The sequence below is a fragment of the Colletotrichum costaricense genome (genome assembly GCF_030867565.1).
Source record: "Colletotrichum costaricense strain IMI 309622 chromosome Unknown Scaffold_30.1, whole genome shotgun sequence".
Lineage (NCBI taxonomy): Eukaryota > Fungi > Ascomycota > Sordariomycetes > Glomerellales > Glomerellaceae > Colletotrichum > Colletotrichum costaricense.
The window spans coordinates 29,420-44,204 of NW_026848259.1; the positions used below are offsets into that span (position 1 = coordinate 29,420).

At 51.9% G+C, this 14,785-nt stretch overlaps 5 protein-coding genes across 5 annotated transcripts; 4 read left to right on the forward strand and 1 right to left on the reverse strand.

The window, feature by feature from the left end:
- Positions 1–2,009: 2,009 nt before the first annotated feature.
- CCOS01_16406 (uncharacterized protein) lies at positions 2,010–2,297 on the forward strand (the record flags this gene model as incomplete). The annotated part of the gene is made up of 1 exon (XM_060464542.1): positions 2,010–2,297. One exon carries the CDS (start codon positions 2,010–2,012, stop codon positions 2,295–2,297), a length of 288 nt encoding a protein of 95 aa, XP_060304858.1.
- Positions 2,298–5,826: 3,529 nt separating this feature from the next.
- Positions 5,827–8,389, forward strand: CCOS01_16407 (uncharacterized protein; the record flags this gene model as incomplete). Its single annotated transcript, XM_060464543.1, has 9 exons — positions 5,827–5,900; positions 6,061–6,091; positions 6,218–6,280; positions 6,549–6,671; positions 6,772–6,913; positions 7,039–7,259; positions 7,566–7,680; positions 8,004–8,110; positions 8,231–8,389. 9 exons carry the CDS (start codon positions 5,827–5,829, stop codon positions 8,387–8,389), a joined length of 1,035 nt encoding a protein of 344 aa, XP_060304859.1.
- Positions 8,390–9,985: 1,596 nt separating this feature from the next.
- On the reverse strand, positions 9,986–11,167 carry CCOS01_16408 (uncharacterized protein; the record flags this gene model as incomplete). The annotated part of the gene is made up of 1 exon (XM_060464544.1): positions 9,986–11,167. The coding sequence occupies one exon, from the start codon at positions 11,165–11,167 to the stop codon at positions 9,986–9,988; it is 1,182 nt and encodes a 393-aa protein (XP_060304860.1).
- Positions 11,168–11,327: 160 nt separating this feature from the next.
- Positions 11,328–12,807, forward strand: CCOS01_16409 (uncharacterized protein; the record flags this gene model as incomplete). Its single annotated transcript, XM_060464545.1, has 3 exons — positions 11,328–11,535; positions 12,228–12,272; positions 12,428–12,807. 3 exons carry the CDS (start codon positions 11,328–11,330, stop codon positions 12,805–12,807), a joined length of 633 nt encoding a protein of 210 aa, XP_060304861.1.
- Positions 12,808–13,158: 351 nt separating this feature from the next.
- CCOS01_16410 (uncharacterized protein) lies at positions 13,159–14,225 on the forward strand (the record flags this gene model as incomplete). The annotated part of the gene is made up of 2 exons (XM_060464546.1): positions 13,159–13,401; positions 13,491–14,225. 2 exons carry the CDS (start codon positions 13,159–13,161, stop codon positions 14,223–14,225), a joined length of 978 nt encoding a protein of 325 aa, XP_060304862.1.
- Between the last annotated feature and the right edge of the window lie 560 nt (positions 14,226–14,785).

The following is a 14,785-nucleotide window of genomic DNA, read 5'->3' on the forward strand; positions in this document are numbered from 1 at the left end:
GTCTTGAAACGGACGGGAAGGAGCTTATCAGACAGAGAGAAAGGCACATCGACGCGGGTGGGAAGAACGTTCTGTCTCCAGACAGATGTAGATGGCAAGGACGTCTTATCCCAGGTAGATAGATGCCGATGGCAAGAACATTTTGTCTTCAGACAGATCTAGAAGGGAAGGACGTCTTGTCTTCGGACAGATGTAGGTGGGAAAAACTTTCTGTCTTGGGACAGATGCAGATTGGAAAGATGTCTTATCTTCGGACAGCCCAGATTCACATCAAGACGGGAGGTCAAACCAGACGGACAGAAAGAGACATATCAGGCATGGCATCTCAGGACATGATGGGTATGTCTTGAGGCAGAATGAAGGTCCTTTGCAGATATACTCTCTGGCATGTGGTCTCTCCTTATTGGAAAGGCGGGAACTGAGATGGAAACAGACTGACAAATTGCGCAATTGATGACAGGAATCCATGGCCCCCGGTGTTAGGTGCTTGGACAGGCGTCTCAAGACTGCCAGACATGACTAGAGGAAGCTGCTTGGACAGGAAGATAAGGCGAGGGAGCTGTCTCCCAGTCCACCTCGGAGCAAGTCGTGGAAACTACCTGGCATTCACTTATCCTGCCAAGTTGAACTGAAATGAAAGGATAATGATGTTGTAAGCAGAAGCATCCCGAGAAAGTACCAGCCTCTACAAGTTTGGTACAACAGGGGAGAATGGCAGTCAGGATCTGGACTCGGGAAGTGACTGGAAAATGGCAAGGGGATTAAAATTGCGGCTGAGCAGATTCTTGGCAGGCTCCGGGATGGAATGACAGGCTTGGATTTCGAGGCAAGTCCAGTACCAGAACACGAGACCTGATCTTCCATGCGTTTCTGGAATACGTAGCTCCGAGTACTGGCTTTTCCATTATTCATGGAAGGTTGAATATGTGGAGGCTTCCACACATGAATCGAGGACCAATTGGACCTGAAGCACGGACGTGTAACTCACAGCTTCTTTCCTCCGTAGAACATATGTCCTTCCTTCACTGATAGCTACCTTACCTTAACAGGTACCTTAGGTATTTGCGTACTTGACCTCAGACGGCGTGACAAGATCACTTGAGGCGGTCCCATGCAGGGCGCAGCATAATTCATCGTCCAGGAGGTGGGCACGGGTCTGTCTCCTTCCTCGCCTCGCCTCAATTTTCTTCCCTGTCATCATCACCCGTACCCGACGTGAGGTAAGGTACGTTCCCCACCTCATGCTTTCCTGCGCTTTCCATTGATGTCGTCACCTTTTGTATTTTGACTCCTACCTCCTACATGATATGATACTTCCTTCTTCTCTCCGGGCACCATTCTTGTTCAGACAAGTCCTTGCCGCTACTTCTTTCCAATTTGTTTTCCTTCCGTAAGGTACTTCCAAGAGGTCGCGAAACCAGATATGCCAACTCCCTCTTCTGCAATGAGGTGGAACTACCTGGAACTGCTGTCCATCTGAGCTTTTCTCCTTCTCCATCTGTCCCTTGCCCTTCACGTAACCCAGGGCAGATTGCAACTCGTCCATGCCCTACTTGAAAGACTTCGTTCGTTCAACAGCACACCCAAACGTTAGTCGCGCAGACTCGCCATTCAATACCATTCTCTCCACTTTCTCTTACATCGCCTGCCCGCCGCTGCGTAAACGAGACAAGCACAAACATCACACACCTTCGCCCAGCATCACCCAACCGCCACCGATCGCAAGTAGCGTGGCCAGCACTGCACTTCGCAGGGATACACGCATCATGACTGGTCAAGACGGTAGGTATCTCTTATTATCCCTTGCCCACTTGACGCGTTCCCTGCCTTTGCATTCTTCTTTCCCGCTCGCTCCTCTGATCCTACAACCAGCAGTCCCGGGGATCACCGTGGCTAACGTTATTGCAGGATATACAGACAATTTTTCTCAGTTATCAATATCCTGCCGAAGAAGAACTCGTTCGCCCGATGATACCAACCATAATCCCCGTCCGTCCAAGACAGTCAAGATGAACTGCAGTTCTGATACCCAGACCTGTCTCTTCGAATCTGCGAACCAGCCTTACGCCAGCGACTCCGGCTCCGACTCTGGCTCTCACACCCCGCCGGACACCACCACCATGATTGCCACCCTGTGCAGCAACATTCTCTCACTCGAGACTGACGAGATCATGTCGGCATCACCAAAGAACGCCAGCAACGTCGAGATTGCCCTTATCATGACAGTCAACTCGGCTCGGCAGCTGCTCATGGCACTTGAGGAGGAAAAGGGAGACGGTCTCTCTGCCAGTGATTGACATCGTGTCAGAAGGACACTGCCCTCATATCACTTTTCTCTGGAACCAGTACTGAGAGTTGCGGTAGCCGGGATACGAGAATGATTACGGGCGGAATACTTTGAAACACGCATTTGGGTTTGATACATTTGTTCTGGTGCACCGTGTTGTCTGAAGAAGCAAACAGCAAGGCGTGTAGCTCTGGTTGGCAAGCCGTAACATCGTGATACTGTATTTTGGACGGGTACGTAGGACAAACAACATTTCACAAGATGACGTTGGTGTGACCCATTCTCGAGACCATGACTCCTTTGCTTGATGTTTCCGTACATCCATTGGCCGACATCGCAGACAGATCGTCAGCTTCAGACAGTACTCAAAGGCTGTAATGACTCAACCGCAAGACTATCATCCAAGACCAATTTTATGTGGCTGCGATGCTTTGCCATTAACGTTGAGCTTTCCCAGGACCAATCCCAGAATGCTCGAGACAGGGCTGCCGAGTCGGGCGCTACAACCAGCCTGCGACGCAGCGCTGATTGATGGCATCCATGTGCAAAAAGACGATGAAGTTTGAAGTTGAAGCTGTTGAAAGAGTCGTGGTGTCTTTCGATCACCCAAGCAAAGTGTGTGTCTCGGCAGCATCTCAAGCGTCAGTAGCTGGTTCTCATTTTGCGTCTCGTGCATTGCAGTGCGAGTAGTGGGACTCGACGCACAGACACTTGAGTGCTGCGTCTAAGTGCATAATCATGTTGCAGTGTGCAACATGATTGTATACCTATCCGATAGATACATATTGCTTTGGTCGGTATACTTCGCAGTAGGCATAAGATTCACGGGTTGGCTGCCCGAGCTTGGGCAGCCTATGACTCAGCAACTTGAGCAACCAAATCTGTCATGTCACTGCCTACCTTTGATTCGACCCAAGGCAGTGCGAGAGTGGGCCACAACCTTGCATCTGGCTCAGCTAGCTTCAGCCACCTTAACCTTGAAATGACCTCCCATACCTCCCTCCCCTCCGAACTCCGAATGGCACTCGCTCAGAGCAAGATGGTCGCCACCATTGCGATTGAATGAGGCGGGAAAAACAAACAGCCCGCACATAATATGCCACCCAAAAGAACAGCGACAAGTCGGGAGCGTGTGCGTGCTCGTCTTCTAATCTTTTGAGCCCTGCTTGTCTTCTTTCGCAGCTGTGTAAGGTTTTGCAAGGCTTGAATGTACATTTCGCTCGTCTCTCTCGCGCGGTTGCGGACCTGAATCATGATCCAGCCAATTACAACATCTGCATCCATCACTCCCATCCATCCTGACCCTTGAACGATCAATTCCCATGTCCACCAAGACCACAATTTCGCTCCGTCACCTCAGCCCAAACGTGCATGTGGAAGACGCTGCTCGGTTCGATTCAATGGAGCAGCCAAAATGTGGCTTGTCCCGCTGTTGGGCTGGGACCATGTTCCTCCGAATTGAAGAATGGGTGCAGCAGTCAGCAGACTCGTGGGGTTTTTTCACAGGCTACAAGCTCAAAGACATGATGACCATCATTTCGTATTTCTCGAGGCGTGGGTGCGAGGTGGAGGTGCGAGAGACGAAATGAATGGGAAATGAGCCTGGTCCTGGGGCTGGGACTGGTGGGCGCCGAGGTGCACCCGACGTGGAGGCTGCAGCAGGGTAGTGGCTGCGGCGCTTGCTTCCCTCACTTTTCAATGCCTGTGTTGGGTAAAGTACGTACCCTCACAGATGCCGAAGGCTGAGTGCCCGTCGCTCAATGAAATCAAAAATATCTAGTTTTTTGGGCACGCCGGCCCGGAACCACTTACAGAGTCGTGTGGCTTGTATTCTCCGGCAAAGCCGCCACTATCAAGCCACCTACCAGACTTTTATACAAGCGAAAAGTGTCCAACTCACACTGGTGACTTCCACTGCTTTGAGTGACATGAGAGCCTTCATCTTGTTGAGAACTCTCCATCATCGAGCATGTAAACATTTTGGTATGGGTGGAGACTTGAAAGATGCTGGTGGTGACACGACAAAGTTACCTGCTCGACATGCAGCAAGGCTTAGCTCACAGGTTCAGGGCAGTCAGTCTCACTTCGAGGCCATGAGAATTGCGATAACCACATTTTTTTAGATAGATGCTTGTGATGCACAGCAAGATAGGGATGGGCTGTCAAAGTCCACAGACGGTACCGGTGACGCTGTTCGTGGAAGGTGTTGCGCAGCAAATAAAATGGCTTGGATGGACGAGGCGGGACATTTCAGGGAGGAATGTGAGTGCAGCCAACAAATGAACTTTCGATGCAGGTGCTTCCCCTGGATCATTGGTAGGAGACGTCAAAGGTGGACGGCATGGCACGGTCCTCGTACGTGCTGCTGGCATCTTTTCCCAACAGCATCCTGGGACCTGACAGTAGCAGACTGAATAGCAGCAATGATACTGTTACGTCGTGCAAGCAATCCAACTTTTCCCACCTTCGGCGATGGTGCTGCCAGCCCTTGACACGAGCATTTCCAATCTTAGTATCGGCAGACTTGACGGAAGCAACGGTATTGCATGGGGCAAACCTTGAAATTTTCCTACCTGCGACGGCGTCGCTCCTGGTGTTGATCTGACAGCAGCGCATGTACGTACCAACCGCAGCTTTGATGCTCCAGGGAATCCCCTCAGACACATCACCAGTTTGCAGCCAATGGCAGCTATGTCGCCTCCTCTCCATCCATCCTTCCCTCCTTGTCACCATCCTACCTTCCCTTCCTCTTACTTTCCCTCTTATTAATCTTCCCCTTTTCTCACCTTCCCTTTTACCTTACCTCTCTTAACCTTATTTCTTTTTATTTTCCCTCCTTTTTACCTCCCTCTTTCTTCTTCTTATTCCCTCCCTTTCCTTTCTTCCTTTTTACTTTCCCTTTTTTTATACCTTCCCTCTTTCTTACCTTCCCTCTTTCTTACCTTCCCTCTTTCTTACCTTCCCTCTATTTCGGCTTACCTCTTTCTCGTCTACCCCTTCTTCCGATCTCTCTATTCATCCTGTCGGATTGGAAGTCCAGTTCGACCGAGAGTCAAGAGCAACCCTCAACCAGACCCCCAATTGTACCTCGTATTTACGGTTAGAATCCCCATTTACACCGCTACCCAGAAGCAGTCGATAAATAGCAATTGACCCTTCGTCACCCAAAGAACCGAACAATTTGAACCGTCTACCCTGTGACAGGGATACCATCCCTCTTCAAGGTATTTTCCCATCATCCTCGACCCTTTGACGGGCCGTTTCCCTTCCGCCTTCCTTCTATTCTTTGAGGCTTCATCTTATTCTTTGTCGTCGGATCTGGACCTTTCAACTTTAACTTCTCCTCTGCAGACACCAACTGATCATCACGTAGCTCTGCGGAATGCAAACTCAAAACCGCAATGGTGTCATGACTCCAATAGCGTCATGACTCCATTGCGAGCGAACGCCCCGTTACTCCAGCCCCCGAAACGCGAAGCGAGGTCGAGCTGTCATGTACCAACACCCGCCACGAATTAGACGACATTTTTAGGGGAAAGATGATGTACATTGAGAGCAGGGAGTCGGAGCAAAATTGGCTGAAGCGCGAAGAGAGCATGACAAAGTTGCGCAGGTTGATTGCCGGCAATCGCTAGAGCTACGACTGCACAAAATAGATATCTGCGGTGACGGCACGACATCGGCTGTTTCCTTGGACTCCTCAAGCAGGCGGATCGCATCTCGGAAAGACTGCATCGTGGAATTATTACTGACTGCATCCTTATCACGGACAGTTTCGAGATAGCCAAGAACAAGGCGCTGGAGGTGAGCATCTATTCAACACAAATACTTGGATGATGGTGCAAACGGGTGAATCGTTCCTCGATGGCTTCAAACTCGAGAACAAGGCAGCTGCCCAATAGCACTCTTGCTTCCTCCAACCGCTGTGAGCATGAACTCAATACCATTGAGAAGATTAATGAAGTGCTTAGGGAGAGCCGGGAAGACCTTGAGGTGCGTTTGTTTCGCGGAGCACAGAACCACCGCAACCAGCCCATCACATTTTGCAGCCTCTCCAACCTACAAGCTCTGGAACACCTTTCTAAGGCTCTTATCTCGAAGGTTTGCAGATTGCTAATTGTTCATAGTTTCCACTAATAAAAGTGGAATACTGCACGTTATTGTATACGCTGCATGCTTGCGGAGATGTCATCGCCGGCCGAGACGTAATCGCCTATGGGGTCGCTTGGGCAGTCACGACGCTGTGGGCTGTAAGATACAGGGCTTTCGATCGCTGCGCTGCTTTTATGCACTTCCCAGCGACACGGGGGAAACGAAGCCTTTCCCCTTCAACGTGGGGAATGGAGCACTTCCCTTCAACCGGGAGGGGGGCGAGGGGTCAGAAGTAAGTATCGCATCTCAGCCCCCGAGCCCTCCACTCACATAATTTGTCGGCGCAAGCCCTTCAGAAAGTCTTGCATCATGCTGACCCTGTTGCGCCGCAGACAACAAACGGCTTCGGCCGATGCGCACCAAGCCTTGGCTTGAAAGGCTCCGAAGCAGCCCTTCAAGGGCAGAGGGCGGTTCAGCTAGCCGCTGAGGCATCTCTGCTCCTTCTCCCAAACTTCTATCGCCAATCAAACGAACGTACGATGACAGCCCCCTTCTCCCTCAAAAGAAGAAGAACAAAAAACTTAAGAGATCGCAGGTAGCCGTGCATGACAGCCTACCTAGCAACAGATTGCTGGACAATATGAGCTTTTCAATCATAGCACCCGAGCCACTCGCCGCGCTAGAGTCTGACCTCTCGCCAATCTCTCCGGACTCCGGAGACTCTGAAGATTCAGCGCCGTCCGAACAAGGCGCTCAACCCGCGACCCTGGCGGCTTCTTCCTTTTCCTTATCCGCGGCGATTGAGATCTTCACAGATCAAGGGCAGAACGAAAATGTATTTCCCAGACACCTGATACTTATTCCCATTGACGATGTGTCAGTATGTCCATCGCCAGTATTCCTCCAACTTTCAACGTGTTCCTAACTATCCATAGGCGCATATGAGGGGAATACTCGGATAGATGTGCCCACGTGTTGGCGCCATCTAGCGGTTGAAGGAATACTGACACTCGTCTCAATCTCGAACCGGCCCCCGCCTCATCCATCCAGCCGTATCCCTTCACTGACGTCGAACGAGTCATCCATCAAGCCAGGTTCGCCAAATCATCTCCAGCCTCAACATATTCAGAATCAATCAAGGGGTACACCCAAGCATCCACAGAACCCACTACGGCAGGAACCACAGGTCTCCGAGAATTCGAGCCCTCGAGGACGTCAAAGTCTGTCGGACTTCAAAGTTGTTGAAGAACAATACCCGAGCATCCCGAAGCATTTATACAACACAGCCAAGTCTCTGCGCAGTACGTGTTGCCACTACTCAACCACATGGCGCCCCGGTCGGTTCACCAGATGAGAAAACTCATTGCCAGTCTCCTCATGCTCGCGCCCGGTCAATTCCCCAACGGCTTGATTACAAACCCCCTCTACGGACACATAAGAAGCGACAAAGCGAGTCCCATTGGCATCCTCGTGGTGGCCTGCGAATGAGCCTCTGGGAACAAGACACCCAACTGGCCTCTTCGTGGAGTCAAGCGCAAGTCGGTTCTTCTTCCAGTCAACGATAACAATCGGCATTGAGTCCTGTACCGATATCAGTCTTAGATCCAGTCTCCTCACTTCTTAGACTTTCTCGACAAAGACCTGACAGCGTGCCTCGTCAAAGGCCACGTCGTGTTCTACCCTCAGTGGTTGAGTAAGCTCAAAACGGTGCAGCCCGTCGCTGCCATCAAGGTAAGTCCTTGCCTGTCTGTCTCCTTGAGTATTGGTCCTTGGTTTTTGGGTCTTTATTTTTCATTCTCTGAATAATTACGAATCATCTAACGTATAACATGACAACAGAGTCCCATACAGCCGAACAATCTTGACTATGCTGTTGAGATCATCGCTGCCGCTGCCACGCTCTCTCAAAGCCATATCTGCAATCCGTTGAACGACGTCTCCTTTCCCGAAACTTTTCATGCAATGCTTTGCAGAAAGGGTTCGGCGCTTCCCTGTGAGGGGGCGGGATAGCGAGAGAGAGAGAGCCTCAGTCTTAGCCTCAGTCGACACCGTAATCCCGCGAAGTAGCCGGCTATCACGCTTTCACAGCCCAGCATACCACGAGGCATTCAGTCACCGATGCTACTTCGACCCCAATCTCGTAATGAACCTTGACAATTGGCGACTTGATTGCTGAGAAAGTACGGCACTTTGCCTGACGCGCGAGGGTGGCGAGCTGAGATGCAGTGAGGGCACAGCACACATTTCTGTAATTGACACACGAGGCTGGTCAAAAGGCTCAAGGAGCCAAGAGGAGCCAAGAAGAAATACTTTAATGCTCGGATCAGGGTAAGCGTTTATCGGAGCTTGGAGGAAGTTCGTGCTGCGACGCAATCCAGTCCAGTAATGGAGGCTGGCGAGAGAGACGTCGCCATTCCCCCAGGCGTCAACGCCGACATGTTCAATAACTTGAGAGATCACCCCGGTCGGTAGCCAAGACAGCGTCAATTCTTCCTCAGGGCACTTCCTATCAAAGCATCTCAGCGGAGGGGGCAGATGAAGGCAAGGAAGCGCGATCGATGGCCCAGGATGCATACAGCTTGTGCATCGCAGGCATCTTGATCCTTCAACGTGGAGCTGCGCGCTTTGACGAATCCTGATGTGACGCGCAGTAATTGACGGAAAATTCTTCATGGGATGTGTTTCGCACGAGATCATGAATCACAATCACGAATTACGAACTGCAGGCGCTTGGAACCATGTTGTCTCGTGGACAAGATGTGCAATCAGCGGGCGAGCAACTGGCAGGAGTCATGCGCTTAGGAGCAATGATCAAGAACTGAATTCAGCAAGGATATGGAGTTGCTCGAATAGAACAAGGGAGGTCAAGCAAATTGTGATAAGTGTTTCTCTTCAATTAGCAAGGTAGATTTTGGTCTCAAGTCTGGCCGCTCTTGTTGTGTTGGAAATGCCGTGCTGCGATTCGCTTTGTTTTCAGATTGGCATATTAATCACAGTAAAGGATGGATGGGCCCTGAGGTCCATTGCCGCGCAGAATCTTGAGCTATATGTCCCTGCTTATGATAGTTCCGAGTCATTTTCAAGCCACGTATGTACTTTGATTCGTTTCAAACACCAGTGTCCTATATATTGACTCAAAGTATACCATGTTGGAGGGTCACAGTGCGCAGCAGCAGTGGGTTGAAGAGGACACTTGACAGCAGCAATGTTGCTGTTGACTCTGCTGTTTTTAAGCACATGAATGCTTCTGTCTGGTGCTGCTGAATGGTTGACGTGCTGCTGTGGAATGCACTTGACCGCAATATTTCTCCTGTCTTAAGACAAAGAACAATATTGAGATAAGATAGAGATGACGTACAGATAAGAGAGATAAGATGGACGGGAGTTTCACGGAACTCGAACTCAATGAAGAAGTGCCGGTGACATGTACCCTTTGACACCATCCCCCCCCGGTTTTGCCGGGCTACCTAAGGTGCGCTGTGAACGACAACTCCAGGCAATGACATCTCACAATACCTTCATACGCCTTAATACGACCAACTCCATCTCCATCCCTTGCTTCCAAAACTACGAAAGTCTATCGACAAAATACACCTTGCCTCCATCCTAATAATCGCCATACACAAGCTGGATGCTGTCAAGTAGTTTGATTGTCACTTCATACAATCGCCCTTCCCAATCGTCTATTTCATCAGCTGCACCGACACCATTCCCAGCCAAAGGCCCACCTACCGGTCCAGTCGCCAAGAGATCTTCGAGCTTGCTCTTGGTCGTCAATAAGTCTTCCATCTCCCGCCTGGTGATGCGCTCCTGCAACTGATCCCACGCCTCAGTCATGATATGAGATCCTCGGCAGAGAACTCGCGCACGCGATACTTCGGCCAGTGCAAGTTCCAACTCCTTCTTGATCACCGCGGTGTTGCTGCTGTCGAAGTTGGCTGCATCTCCGTCCATGTCTATGGAGTAGTGATCCTTGACGAACCGCTCCGCAATGTATGGCTTCTGCTCCAGCAATCGTTTCCATGCGCACGTGTTTCGAAGCGCGTGGGCCGCTGCCTTCAACGTCTCGCTGATTGTCAAGATTCTGACTACTTCATGCCGCGCCCTCAGCGCCTCCTCCACCACCTCCAGTATCGCGCGCGCCCTTGCCATTGCCGAAGCTACCGCTCGTGCCTGTATCGCCGGACCTCGCCACCACATCCATCCAGCCCCCTGGCGCATCGCTTTGGCAGACGAAGCCTTTCTGATTCTGGACGCCATGTCGGCGTACCAGCGCTGCTCCCGCGGCAACCGTTGCCGGAAATGCTTCTGCAGCGCGGCATCGACCTTGCCGAGGGCATCCTTGGCTGGCATATCAGAAGCAGTTGTCAATACGCCGTGCGATGGATCGCTCGTAATAACATTCGTCACGGCATCTGCCGTGCTGCTGATGCCCAACGAGAAGCTTGGAAAGTTGGTATTGACGAGAGCGAAAGGCGACGTCGCCTGCTGGTACTGTGTTGCATTCATGGTAGCGCCTGCCTTGTTCTTGCCCTTTAGACCAGCCACATCGCAAAGAAGGCTGTACGAAGTGGACGCCATACCGGCACCGATGGGCAGCACGCCTGCCATGATGCCGAGGGAGACACATGGGTGAGCCGATACAAATGTCGCAATTGCCGCTACAGCCAAGACCAAACCGATGACAAGTGTGCCTCGCCAGTGCAAGAACACGACGCGGTACACAATGAAGACGAAGATACGCCGTGTTACGCCAGGCTGTCGCTGATCTAGAGCCTGACGTGGCATCTGAGCTGGGCCTGGTGTCGAGACTTTCGGAGCTTGCAGTAAGACCTGATGTTGCGGGCCATTGCTAGGATGGGATGGGCGAATTCGTTCTTTTTGTCGCTCTCGGCGTCGGGAGGGTGATGATGATGATGATGACGAGGTTGGGGCCGCAGTTGCAGCGATGGATGGTGATGATGTAGCGGCTGGAGCTCTCGCTGGATTTGATGCGAGGGAGGAGGTGGAAGAGGAGGCGGACGACGACGATGCGGCGACTGAACCTGCAGCAACGGAAGCTGCTGAGGCTGTTTCTGACGCTTCTGCTTCTTTTTTCGCTTTCAAGGCCCTCAACAAACTTCTGGCAGACGACAGAGTTTCGCGTGTGACGTGTTGTTCGTCGGCCGCGGCGAGTGTGGGGTGTCTATTCGGTGGCATTTTCTCGAGCGAACGTTTGCGTAAAAGGGGTCATCTGACAGGAGGTTTATACAGGCGACTTGGATTCCCAGCGAGTCATTGTGTTTATATCTCCGCGCTGACGTAGGAATGACACGACATCACACATCAGAGACCCAGGAAAGGGGAAGCTGGGGAAGCCGAAAGACGATGAAGCTGGACTGTGATAGATGGGGCTGGAAAACACTGCGTTGCGAGAGACAAAGAACTGATACGGGCGATCAGTTCCGTCGTCTTCTCGCGGCCTGTCTCAGGCAGATGAGTCAAAGGGTCAGAAGAAGCTAGAGATATCATGACGCAGAACATAAAGGGACAAAAGTTGGGCAACAACTTTCCAGTTCCCTCACATTCTTGTCTTGACAGACAAGGCGGATGAAACAACATCTTCAACAAAGGCTGGCAACTTCTGGACAAGCAGAGAGTGCATCATGAATCCAACGAGAAGCACCCAGCAAAACAGGGCGAACATCCGAGCAGAAAGTATCCATTTCCAAAGAGACCGTCGTCAGTTCTCGCAACCTCCAAGTCGGATTCACAGACTATATCAAGATACCACGGACCGCATCTCCGTCCTTTCTCTCTGAGGCTGTCTGAGATCTCAGTTTAACATATTTCACCATGGTATCAACAGCTCATCGATATTCTGGCTTCTTGACCCTGTTGATGAGCGTTGTCGGTATGGGATGCATGCTCTATGGCGGGATGGGGCTGTATGCGTACAAATCCAACTCACCATACAAGACGACGATTATTCAAACGCCAAAGCAACACAGTAGGTAGGTACGGGTACTCCTGAAGATGACGAACTGACCTTTTCTCTTCTGTCAACAGGCGTCGATATGCAGCTCTGCATACTCCACCACCGCGTGCAGGCACAGACCATGTCAAACGAAGTCCAGACACTGTACGAGTTCCTGGGCAGCGATAACCCGGCGTCGTCAAAGACTGCTGAGGCTGTCGAGCTGGACTTGTGGCGGGCGTGGGATCGGCACGTGGCTGGGGCGCGAAAGGAAGAGAAAAAGGGTGGCAGGAAGATACACGAGTTGGACGAGGAGAGATCTTTGTTCCTTGCCGTCGTGGACGTGCTGATGACGCGAAAGGAGATGCGAAAGTACTACGACAAGGTGATCCTGTTGCCTCTGACGAGCGCGGTAGATCGAGAGCCCGTGCTGAGGAGTCTCTGCGGGAAGCACTGGCTGGCGATGCAGTGATGCCAGTGGGCCGGTGTCTCCCTGGATCCAGGATGAAGGCTGGGCGAAGCAGACAGAATTTGACAAGTGAAATGAGGTGGTGGCAGACACGGGAAGCGGCATGTGAAGCGTCATATTGGCTGGCATTCCTTTCGTGAAGCGAACATGCCGATAGATCGTGGCCTCAAACGCTGATGATCAGGGTCTCGGGATGAGGGCATCCTGGACTGGCCTCTTGGACCGTGGACACGACGGTCGAGAAGTAGGTAGATCTAGCACAAGATATATACTCACACAGCCACATACGTCCTCTCTCTTTCCTTTCCATCGACCACTCAGTCTCTCTTTTCATCGATCTGGGCCTTTCTCGCCATGGCGGTCAACTGGGTATGGCGAGCCCGTCAGCTCCAGCGTTTCGCTGCCCAAGATCCGCCCCATGAGTATGCCAATTGCATCACGAAAGCCCACCTACGCCGGGCTAAGCTGCTTGCTCCCGACCCGACGGAAATGGATCCGGATGAGCCAATGTGGCCTGAGAACTGGGGACTGCTGCCACAATCGCTACCATCCTTTTTGACACGAGGGGAGTGGGTGTCACTACCAGAGTATGCTGCTGTATGCCGCTTCATTCAGTCTGCCTTGGCTCTTGGGCCCTGATAATACTGATAGAAGTCGTTCCGCTGACAAAGATTGTGAACAAACAGGACGGAGAAGAGGGAGGAGAAGAAGAGGTGCCGATGCCTAGAGAGGTCTCGAAAGATCCCAAAGAGGCCTTGAAGGATCCCAAAGAGTCTGGAAAGAAGGCTGCCGCCACCATTGCCACGAAGCCTAAAGCGCACTCTACGACGAAGCCCAAGACGCAGTCTACGCCGCAGTCCACGACGCAGCCCCCGATGAGACCCCCGACGAAGCCCCCAATGGAGCCCAGAACGCGGCCCATAACGCGGCCGATGCAGCCCTCAACAGAACGAAGTGGCTTGAACAAACCCCAAGCAAAGCACGACGAGTCTAGAACGTCGACGAGAACACAGGTCCAGGCTGAGGGCCAGGTCCAAGTCCAGGGTCACCGTCAAACGATCGCGCAGGAGCCAGAGTACCCTCTGCTCCCCTCTCTTCTTCCGTCCATACTTCCTTACTCCCCTCTTCTTTCCCCTAGTCCCGCTACTACTGCCCCTCCTCCTCCTCCACCACCCCCTACTTCCGCTACTCCGTCTACTTCTTTGCCATTAGGTATCCGGGTATCGGGAGCATGGCCCGAGGGAGAGGAAAGCAGAGAGGCCAATATCGATACCGCTAGCTCGTCACGGGACCGAGAACAGCCAAAGTACCTTGTTATCGAAGAGGACCAAGAACAACCACCGCCTGGTACGCGTGGTTTCACATGGGACGAGATGAAGGAGTGTTTGGAGTACTTGAAGCACGAGCGGCGTAAACGCTAGATTTTCCCGGTTCTTTGGTGCTGGGACTGGGGCTGTGAGCTGTGGGAGAGCGGGCGGGACGCGCATAGTGGCCGTTTTTTTGTTTGTCATTTCTTCACTTTATGTTACTGATCGATCTTGTGCGGTTGTCGGCGGTGACAATGCTGGACGAAGTACCAGCCGCGGGGAAAGACACGGCTTCCATGACGGCGTCGGCAGGCTTGCCGACAGACTTAACAGCAGCGACAGCGTTAGACGAGTTGTCCATCGAGGGAGAAGACGTGGTCTCAATGACAGTACTGGGGAGGTTGTCGGTAGGGTAGGGGGATTGTTGGACGCAAGGGAAGTTTTGTCATTCCTCATTTTTTGTTATTGATGAATAGGACGGAGATGAGAGCATCGGGATGCATACAGATGTGGAGCACCATAGACTGGGACGGGCACAGAATTAACAAATTGTTAATGCGAAACATAGCATCCATGCGAGGAAGCACGAACAGAATGAGTCCATCGGCTTCATGGCTGCCCGTTTCCAATTGCACAATTGGAATGGACAACTGACTTGCGCTGGAGAGGAGCCC